General features: G+C 33.5%; 2 protein-coding genes and 3 non-coding genes across 6 annotated transcripts; 4 read left to right on the top strand and 1 right to left on the bottom strand.

Annotated features, from left to right (window-relative positions):
- The first annotated feature begins 1,003 nt into the window (after positions 1–1,003).
- On the top strand, positions 1,004–1,076 carry TRNAE-CUC. The gene has a single exon. It is a non-coding gene; the product is annotated as a tRNA-Glu (tRNA).
- A 61-nt stretch (positions 1,077–1,137) lies between these two features.
- Positions 1,138–1,210, top strand: TRNAE-CUC. Its single transcript has one exon. It is a non-coding gene; the product is annotated as a tRNA-Glu (tRNA).
- A 60-nt stretch (positions 1,211–1,270) lies between these two features.
- TRNAE-CUC lies at positions 1,271–1,343 on the top strand. The gene has a single exon. It is a non-coding gene; the product is annotated as a tRNA-Glu (tRNA).
- A 1,949-nt stretch (positions 1,344–3,292) lies between these two features.
- On the top strand, positions 3,293–6,115 carry LOC111498358 (pentatricopeptide repeat-containing protein At4g16835, mitochondrial). 2 transcript variants are annotated; one of them, XM_023149557.1, is made up of 2 exons: positions 3,293–5,472; positions 5,687–6,115. In XM_023149557.1, exon 1 carries the CDS (start codon positions 3,470–3,472, stop codon positions 5,468–5,470), a length of 2,001 nt encoding a protein of 666 aa, XP_023005325.1. In that variant the 5' UTR covers positions 3,293–3,469; the 3' UTR covers positions 5,471–5,472; positions 5,687–6,115. The 2 variants fall into 2 exon arrangements, with proteins under 2 accessions (XP_023005325.1, XP_023005327.1); XM_023149559.1 differs by lacking the exon at positions 5,687–6,115 and having other exon boundaries at positions 3,293–4,076; positions 4,155–5,652.
- LOC111498506 (GTP-binding protein YPTM2) lies at positions 6,091–10,624 on the bottom strand. Its single transcript, XM_023149786.1, has 8 exons — positions 10,407–10,624; positions 9,434–9,506; positions 9,061–9,108; positions 8,922–8,969; positions 7,663–7,734; positions 7,410–7,565; positions 7,208–7,311; positions 6,091–6,384 (listed from the first exon to the last, which is right to left on the bottom strand). Exons 1-8 carry the CDS (start codon positions 10,418–10,420, stop codon positions 6,291–6,293), a joined length of 609 nt encoding a protein of 202 aa, XP_023005554.1. The 5' UTR covers positions 10,421–10,624; the 3' UTR covers positions 6,091–6,290.
- Between the last annotated feature and the right edge of the window lie 114 nt (positions 10,625–10,738).

Here is a 10,738-nt window from a genome sequence, read left to right as displayed (position 1 = left end):
GATTCGACCAATTTGCTCAAGATTTGACCCAAATATGCCCAAGACACGGTCCATCAAACCATCGTCGTATAGTTACGACGACATTAAGTTTAATGTAGGTTTTTAGTGTTATTGTACATATATGATGACAATAATAGACTTTGCACGATTGTTATTTAACAAAAACATATGCTATTGATTATAGATCATAAAATTTTTTGTGTTGTGCATAATTATCAAGGTTACATAGTAAGCATAAAAAGAAGTTAATCTAAGATCGAGTTATAAAGTCATCTGTCTCTAAATGATATATGGTTCAAATTTAAATTTATAATGTATAGCGAGATAAGATTTTCAATAATATTGAAAGTGTGACCTGAGTAAAAAAAAGGAAACATAAACATAGTAATTCGAATGAAAGTGATGTTGAGGATATAAAATTATAATTAAGAAAAAAATAAAAATATTATAATTACTATTTATGCCAATAAGATTTTTTTTTTTTTTTTTTTACTCAATCATAAGAATTACGAAACTTTGAGTAATTTTATGTTGGTGAACTTTTAAGAATTTTCTCGATAAGTATGTGATTATGGACAAAACATGTTAAAATGACTCATGTTAGTTTGTGAAAATAGTTTTAATCGTGACACAGTGAATGTTGGAGGCATCTAGTGTCGAATTCTAATTTCATATTGTGGTTCACGCATGAGCCATTATGAACCTAATAATCTGAATGTAATAACATTATTATTATTATTATATTTTTTTATTTTTTATTTTTTTTCTTCCATACACAATATTTTTGAATTATTAGAAACAATTAATATGCAATCCAAACATAATATGTAAAAGAAAAGAAAATATACTACACTGTCCTATCTCAAAAATTCGTTGTAGTCTAGTTAGTTAGGATATTCGGCTCTCACCCGAAAGACCCGTGTACAAATCCCGGCAACGGAATTGTTTTTTTTAAAAAAGTATTATATTTCTACTAAATTTTGTTTCACTGGGTTTTCAACAATCCGTTGTAGTCTAGTTGGTCAGGATATTCGGCTCTCACCCGAAAGACCCGGGTTCAAGTCCCGGCAACGGAATTGTTTTTTATTAAAACAAATTATATTTCTAATATATTTTGTTTCACTTGGTTATCAACAATCCGTTGTAGTCTAGTTGGTCAGGATATTCGGCTCTCACCCGAAAGACCCGGGTTCAAATCCCGGCAACGGAATTGTTTTTTTTTTAAAAGTATTATATTTCTAGTATATTTTGTTTCACTTGGTATCAATAATCCGTTGTAGTCTAGTTGGTCAGGATATTCGGCTCTCACCCGAAAGACCCGGGTTCAAGTCCCGGCAACGGAATTGTTTTTTTTTAAATAAATTATATTCTACTCTGTTTTGTTTCACTTTGTTTTCAACAATCCGTTGTAGTCTAGTTGGTTGGGATATTCGGACTTCACTTGAAAGACCTACGATCAAATCCTTGCATCGTAAATTTTTTTTATTTTTTATTTTTAATTTATTGTTTAATTGGTTTGATTATTTGGCTCTACCGAAGTTTTTGTAACTTTTTTTTCCATTATATTTTAAAAATTAATTATAAATAATTTATTTCACTCCTTCAACATAAAAAAAAAAAAAAAAAAAAATTTGAGGTCCAATTAAAAGGTCGAGAGCGAAAAAACTACAACGAGTTTTAATCACTTATATTCAAACTACGTGAGATCGTGAAAGGAAGTTGTGAAGATGTTAGAGTCTTAACATACCTATTATGCAAAGATGAGCTTCAAAATTAAAATGCATCAGTTAAAAACCTCATAATTGAATTTATGGTACTTAACTACTCGACTATCACATTTATTTTATTACATTATTTTTTATTATAATTTTATAGGTTATCATATTCCATCATTAACTTACCATTTTAATATGGAGGTTACACGACAGGCAACATAGTAAACATAAAAAAAAGTTAATAGAGTAGAACTCGGAGCTGATAACTCATCCACCTCTAGATAATATATGAGTTAAATTAAAATCCACAATATATATAACAAGATAATATTTTCAATAATATTGAAATTGTGATGCTAAAATAAAAGAGTGTACATGATCGAATCAAAAGAGGGTGATTCTGACCATACAAAATTATGATCAATAAAAGCTTAAAAGAATTAATAGTTACTACTTATAACTAACCTGACATGTCGCAAAAGATGCCGATGAATGTTAGAACCATGTGGTGTCAAATCTAGATTAAATATAAAATGAATAAATAATTATAAGCAAAAGTTTTTCGTGTAATAATAATAATATTATTATTATTTGATAGTTATATATTATTAAAATAATTATTAATATGCAATCCTAACATACCTCCCAATAATTATTAAACTTCAAACGTTATATTAGATGGTAATCAAGTAAATAATTAATTATATTTATTTATAAGCACTATTTCTTATCTAAGAATTCGTTGTAGTATAGTTCATTAGGATATTCAACTCTCACCTGAAAGGCCTGGGTTCAAATCCCGGCCATGGAAGTGTTTTGGTTTTTTTTTTTAATTTTTTATTTAACAAATCTCATTTTTTAGATATTTTGTTTCATTTGAATTTCACAAAACGGTTGTATTTTAGTTGGTTTATACTTTTTTACCTTTTTTTTTTTATTATTTTTTTGTAACAAAAGCTTATTTCTTCTTTTAAAATTTTATTTAGTCTAATTTATATAAAATAATCCTAAATTATCAGCAATATTCATATTGTTTTATATATTTAAATTAATTTATAAATGATTTAATGTAACTTTTCAATTTCTTTATTTACGAAAAAAAACAATATTTTTATTAAAATTGATGAAAATTTACAACCATATATAAGATTAAATTATTGATATCATTTATTTATTTTAAAATATATGATTAAAATCATCTGCATAATTAATTTTTTACACATCCTAACACCTATTACATCAATTTTCATGTTATAAATAAAACTTTCCAAATTAAAAAAAAAAAATTAAATACAGGTGATAAACCTAGATCTAATTTTATTCTAAACTTTCAAATATTTAATTTTAATTCAATAATTTTAATAAAATTTAAAATTCATCTGAATATTTATTTAATTATATAGAGTTGTATTGAAAATTTAAAAATAATGTTAAACATTATATTATATTAGATTTTTATTTATAAAATATTATTAATTACAATTTATACTGAAAATAGTAATTATCAATTAAAAGTTTAATATTTCTTAATATATATATATATAAAGATAGAAAAAAAAAATTGTAATTTAGTGGAAATGAAAAATTGAAATAGGAGGGGAGAGTAGACATCTCTACTCTTTGCTTGTCTTAGTCTCTCTCTAACGGGTTCTGCTATACATTTGAATCCTCAGCTTCTGCCGTGATCCGCCATTAAAGCCCGAAACTGAGCTCTGGAAATGGTAATATTCACTTTTCCATCTCAACCATGACAAATGATCATCAATCTTAGAAACTCAAGGGCATACGCCCAATTTTCCCCATCTCTATTCCGCCGTTTTTTCCCAACCGAATCCCATATCCAGAACCTTCATGTCAATTCGAATGAAGAATCGTCTCCCATTTCTTGTTCCAACCACTCACCGCGAAGAACCCATTTGGTTTCCCCCAATAACATGACCCCAAAAGTTCATGTTCAACCCACTTCTGACGTTGTTTCGTTGAATAAATCAATCACCAACTTTGTTAGGGCTGGGGATTTAGAATCTGCCCACAAAGTGTTCGACAAAATGCCTGTTAGAACCACGGTTACATGGAATTCAATTCTGTCGGGATATACGAAAGTCGCTGGGAAAATGAAGGAAGCCCGTGAAGTGTTTGATAAAATTCCTGAACCAGATTCTGTATCTTATAACATCATGTTGGCTTGTTATTTGAGAAACTGTGGTGTTGAGGCTGCTTTGGCCTTCTTTAACACGATGCCTGTCAAGGATATTGCCTCTTGGAATACATTGATATCTGGGTTTGCCCGGAATGGGCAAATGAAAGATGCGTTTGACTTGTTTTCGGTAATGCCGGAGAAAAATGGTGTCTCGTGGAGTGCCATGATTTCTGGATATGTGGAATATGGAGATTTGGAGGCAGCTGAGGAGTTGTATAAGAATGCGTTTATCAAGAGCGTGGTTGTGGAGACTGCAATGCTTACAGGGTATATGAAGTTTGGGAAGGTGGAGTTAGCTGAAAGGATATTTCGAAGGATGGCTGTGAGGAATTTGGTCACATGGAACTCTATGATAGCAGGTTATGTTGAGAACTGTCGCTCCAATGATGGTTTGAAGCTCTTCAAGGCAATGATCGAATCTCGGGCGAGGCCGAATTCTTCAAGTATGAGCAGTGTTCTTCTTTGCTGTAGCAACTTGTCTGCTTTGCCAATGGGAAGGCAAGTACATAATATGGTGAGTAAATCTCCACTATCCAAAGATATAACTGCTTGTACTTCATTGATTAGCATGTACTGCAAGTGTGGAGATCTGGATAGTGCCTGGAAGTTGTTTGTAGAGATGCCGCTAAAGGATGTGATTACATGGAATGCCATGATTTCTGGTTATGCTCAACACGGTGCAGGTCGAAAAGCTCTTCATTTGTTCGACGAGATGAGAAACGGAGCAATGAAACCAGATTGGATCACGTTCGTTGCTGTTCTATTGGCTTGTAACCACGCTGGATTTGTTGATCTCGGGGTTCAATGTTTCAAGTCTATGAAGGAGTTTGGAATTGAAGCAAAACCAGACCACTACACATGTGTAATTGACCTTCTCGGTCGAGCTGGTAAGCTCGACGAAGCTGTAAGTATGATCAATGAGATGCCATTCAAGCCTCATGCTGCAATCTTTGGAACTCTCTTGGGTGCCTGTAGAATCCACAAAAACCTGGATATGGCAGAATTTGCAGCCAAGAATTTGTTAGAACTTGACCCCAAGAGTGCCACTGGATATGTACAGCTTGCTAATATCTACGCATCGACGAACAAATGGGATCGAGTGGCTAAAGTGAGGAAGATGATGAAAGAACACAATGTAGTTAAAATACCGGGTTACAGTTGGATCGAGATCAAGAGTGTAACTCATGAATTCAGATCAGGTGACAGAATTCATCCAGAATTGAAATCAATACACAACAAACTAAATGAGTTAGATGGGAAAATGAAGGTGGCTGGGTATGTTCCAGACCTTGAATTTGTACTGCATGATGTAGAAGAAGAACACAAAGAGAAGCTACTACTATGGCACAGTGAAAAACTGGCAATTGCTTTCGGATTGATAAAAACAGCGCCCGGGACTCCGATTCGAGTTTTTAAAAACTTGAGAGTATGTGGGGATTGTCACAGAGCAATAAAGTTCATATCGGAGATTGAGAAAAGGGAGATTATTGTGAGAGACACTACAAGGTTTCATCATTTTAGAAATGGTATCTGCTCTTGTGGTGATTACTGGTAACCTATTTCTTTCTTTCTTGTTTCTTGTTTCTGAAAATGAGCAAGATTTTTGGTTGTCTTTTGGGCAGCACTCATAGATTTCAATGACAAATATTCACATGTTTTTTCAAATTAGTTGAATGGATTGAAGGTGGTTCTTCTGCAAAGATTCTTTGGGATTGATTTTCCAGTGGAAATCTTTCATTTACACTTTCATTGAAGAAACTAACGATTTCATCATTTCTTTTTGTCCTTTTATTTTCTCCGTTCTTCAATATCTCATTTATTAGAATTGTAACATGACTCTCATTCCACTCTCATTTATTTTTGGATCATAATCTTTCCCGAGGATAGTAAGTAAAAATTCAACTAGTTAATGCATTAACCACCTCTCTAGTCGTATTTGAACTAAAAACTATCCACCTAATTTGACCATGGAATTAATACTAATAGTTTAGCCCATCTGCACCGCAAAATGTTGCGTCAAAATTAGCTAGTGTTTGGATCCTGATGAATTCCACCAAAAGGCATTAAGGAATGGGAAAGATAAGAGGGAAAATAGTGCCATTCACCAATAATGTTTTTCTAATTTGTACAGATGGTTTCTTTCTTTTTTTTTTTTTTTCTTTTTTTTTTGGGGGGTTGGGTTATGATAATCAAATACATTGAAAAGAATGGGAATTTTAAACAAAGTGCTGATCAAGAAAGTAAATGGTGGAGAGAAGAAAACAAAACAAAGCTTTAGAAGAAAAGCTAATCCAAAGAGTTTTACATGCGCGTCGTGACCGACCAGACCATACGGTTACAGTGCTAATCATAGAGAGAGATCTCCTCCTTTTTCTTTAAGATGAGCAGCAACCAGACTTTTGGTTCACAGGCTGTCCTCGAATTTGCACAGTTGGCGGCCGCGCATTGTTCATTGGTTGAGTCGCCATCCTGCAAGAATAATTGTGCTTCGCAGGTCAGAACATACAAGTCTTCCTGGTAATTTACTTCAAGAGCAAGTTCATAGAAAGGATTGTGCAAGTGGCCAGTTAATAATATCCTAGGAAATTGATCCGATACATGTGTCCAAATAAACATTCAATATAGGTTCGAGATACATTTGTAGTTATTTCGAACCTCCAATGGCATACTGGATTAGTCTACTTCAATAATTTCTCCCAATTAACACACTCACCTAATTCCTTTTCTTTGGACAAAGCTTCATTACCTAATAACATATGATGTCAAGAAACTTATGGGACACCTAAGTATGAACTCATGATGTCAAACAGGCCATATTTCTAATGAGTTTGGGATTGAAAAGCTTAGGAATACTAGGAGTTGGATTGCATATCTCTAATCCCCATTGGATAAATATTTGATTTTTGAAAACTGTGCTTGTTTTCTTCCAATTTCTCTACAGTATGTTTTCATCTCCTCTAGTTTTCATCTTTCACAAGGAAAGATTTGAGTTTCGAGCCAAATTCCAAGACCAAAAATAGGATTTTGGAAACTTACTTTTTTAGTTTATTTCAAAACTAGGCTTGATTTTTTAAAACATATGTAAAAAGTACATAAATAAACATGAAACACATAGGCTTAAGTAGTATTTATAGGGTTAATTTTCAAAAACCAAATGGTTATTGAATGGAGACGTTAATCTATGTTCGGTTAGTAGTTTATGATTTGGAAAAAGATGCAGGCTTTTAGCTGTAGATAATATAAATCCATCCCCTGAACTACACGTATATATTGATTATTTGGGCAAACTCACCTATTCTTGATTTCAGCAGCCATGGCCATGAAAGCCTGTTCAACGTTCGTGGCACTTTTAGCACTTGTTTCCATAAAGGGAATCCCAATTTCATCCGCAAATGCCTAGAATAAGAAACCATAAAGTCCCATTTCGCTAAGTTTTTCCAGGGCTAAAAGGTAAATACTCAATTAATAAAGAACTATTCTACAAAGTATAATACCTTCGCTGTCTCATGGGACACAACTTTGTTTGCCGTAAGGTCAGACTTATTGCCCACAAGAAGCTTGTTCACGTTTTCGCTAGCATAACGATCAATTTCATTTAACCATTGCTTGACATTATTGAAACTGTCTTGGTCTGTGACATCATAGACAACCTGCCAAGAGTTCACAAGAGTCAGAATAATTTAACATGCACAACTAACCCCACGAACAAGATAGATACAGGGGTTATAGAGAGTACGTGGCTCTTACAATAATGCCGTGAGCACCACGGTAGTAGCTACTGGTTATTGTTCTAAAACGCTCTTGGCCAGCAGTATCCCACTACACATTGTAAGAAAAAGTTTGTATAGTTCTCTTTACAGCAATATAATAACAGCTATGCATAATTTGGAGGACGGAATTCATTGGGCAGTAAAATTAAGAATAGGTTTTTCTCAAGACCAAAAAAAGTATGGCTCAACAAGTGTTATGATAGAAAAATATATGAATAACATTCTGAGGGTTTGAGTTTGTGGTTTTAGTCGTGACAACAATATTCCGTGTGGATTTAATCGTCAGTATCATCGTGTTATGTTTGCTCTCTTCATGTATTGATAGGAAAATAGAGACGAGGAAAATTATATAAATTAAATAAAACAATGATATCCTTTCAGGGCAAAGGAAATGCTCAAGGTTGACCTTGATGATTATATGTGTAACATTATCATACTCAATCTTAGAAATGTTGTATAGACTTGTTCTTTCTTAGGGTACGTGCTATTAGAAGCGAGACAGAATTTTCAGTACAACTAATCTTTTGCCATACTGGAGCAGATACAAATTCACGGTGAGGATGATGGAAATGGAAAATTTTAATACATGAAGAAAAGAAGACAAGAATGGACTGTGCTGAATGGAGAAGCTTCACGTAATTTCAGTGGCGTTCAAGAAAATGGTAATTTTGCATTTAAAAGTTATAACTGTCACTCTATTAATCTGTTCCAGTATTTGAGTTGTTATACAAGTCCATATCTCGGGAACAACTCGAGACTAATTTATTTATTATTAGAAGAAAAAGGTTGTAAAAAATTCCAACTAAAATCAGTCCAAACAATGGGTAGGACCAAACAGTTCAAATAAGTTTAATTTAATTAAAAAAGAACGGAAACCAACAGGTTGCATCCACACAAGCTTTCCGAGTCCCAGACCACCGTATCTCAAAAGTAACTAATTGGTTACTTCCATATAAATTATGAAAGAGTAAAATGGTGTTAACGTGCAACTAAAAGCACATGAGAAGGGATATGAAAATAAAAGAAAACTACACATGCGACCTTCATAATTACTTCAAAGGAAATTTTATTTTGTTAGATATAAAGTCAACGCTGCATATCAGCCACCTTTACTGGAAGGCATGTGATTAAAACCTCTAACCCTTTACTGAAATGTTTATTTGCTAGTCAACGCCAAATTATAGTAAAAGAAAATGGTACCTACGTAAGAAGACAACTAGGAGAGATTAAACTTACTATTTGGAGCTTAATAGTCTTCCCATCGAGTTCCACTGTGCGGATTTTCTAAAACAATGGAAACACAACAGGTATTAGAACAATGAATTTCTTCAAAGAACCCAATGGTAAATACCAGGAGTGGAAAATCACTACTTACGAAGTCAACCCCGATGGTGCTAATGTAGCTATCCAAATATGAATCATCCTGTTTGGCAAGAAAATATCAAAAAGTTAAAAATACATTTCAACCCTACAATATATCCATTAATACAAGTACAGCACATTAGATACCAATAAACAGCAGCGCCTAATAACATATAAATGCCGTTTTGTAACATCATCCACACACAGAAAACTGAATACAGAACACTACAGCAAACATAAGATGGTAATTCTTAGTTCAACTATAAGTCTGCAACAATAAAGAGTTGACATAAAAACCACCCAACATGTTATTGAGGTTGGACTTGGAACGGTGAATCAATATGAGGTATTGAAACTAAATGTTCGTAGAATCGCTGGGCACTTACTGCAAACCTCAGAAGAAGACAAGATTTTCCAACACCAGAGTCACCAATAAGCAAGAGCTTAAACAAATAATCACTGCAAGAAGCCAACAAGAATTGCTCAGAGCTTAAGAAAAAAATCGAAAGCAATTGTAAATAATGTTATTCAGATATTATATGGCATTATTATAAATCATAAGAGATACATCTCAAGCGAATATATTGGTTGAAAAGTTGAAACAAGAAAGATGACGGTGATGAACTGAATCACTTCGTGTATGCTACAAGCAATCATCTTCTACAATCTATCCTTGTCTATGGAAACACAGCCAAGCAGATCAACACGTTACAGTTTCTTCTATTTTCAAACAAATTATTCACTGGTTTCCCATCGTTGTGGACCAAATGATGCCAAAGAGCGTAAATCCAAAAACTTAATTCAGTACTAAAAACAAAGTGACCGCTGGTTATAGGAAGTAACAGAGATATAAAACACAAAGAAACTTTGACTTGAATCGATTTCAGTAAAATTTACAAAACAAGAGACTTAAGTAAGAAATTCCATAAATTATGGAATTACCTTCGAAGATATTAAAAAAAAAAAAAATTAAATTCATTCGACGATGAGGTATAGCCTTAATGTAAGGATCGAGAACGCGTTGTTTATTTTCAAACGTTGTCACAGAAACATCCGCTATCTAGCACCCGTAACCGAAGTTGATTGAATCGTATGGATCTGATTCGTAATAGAAAGGATCTACACCAATAAATCAACCAAGAGCACGACGAATCATCGATACTCAGCCTTACCAGACTATAGACAATAAAATTAAGAAGGGGAAACTAGGTAAGACGCAGAAAACTCACAACCTCTCTACCACGTACCAGATCTAGGCTAATGATTTTAAAAAAAAAACGCACAAGTTCCGAAAACTAAATCGAAATCGAAGAATTTTCAAAAGATCAACATCACCAGAGGAAACGAATTCGAGCTTACTATTCAGGAGTCATGGCGATGAGCAGCGGAGATCAATGGAATCAGAGAGAATTCACCACCGTACTGGAGAGGCGTGATTTTCCCGGCGAGTTGCAATCGGAATGCGGAGAAATTCACCGGAGAAAACGGATTTGTTGAATAAAAGTGAAAGAAGAACAAGGAGAATGATTTGGATTTGCGTTTCTGAAGAACCTAGAAATCTGCAGCACAATAAATTTGAAAATAGAAGTTCCGTAATGACGTAGCATAAGCCTTTTGGATGTTGCCACGTGTTGGATATTAATTTACGATATTGTCCAAGTCAAAATATTTAATGATAAGAAAGCTAAGTC

The sequence above is a fragment of the Cucurbita maxima genome, unplaced genomic scaffold, assembly GCF_002738345.1.
Source record: "Cucurbita maxima cultivar Rimu unplaced genomic scaffold, Cmax_1.0 Cma_Scf00025, whole genome shotgun sequence".
NCBI classification, from domain to species: domain Eukaryota; kingdom Viridiplantae; phylum Streptophyta; class Magnoliopsida; order Cucurbitales; family Cucurbitaceae; genus Cucurbita; species Cucurbita maxima.
Note: the sequence above shows the minus strand (reverse complement) of the source record. Positions and strands in the feature narration are given on the sequence as shown.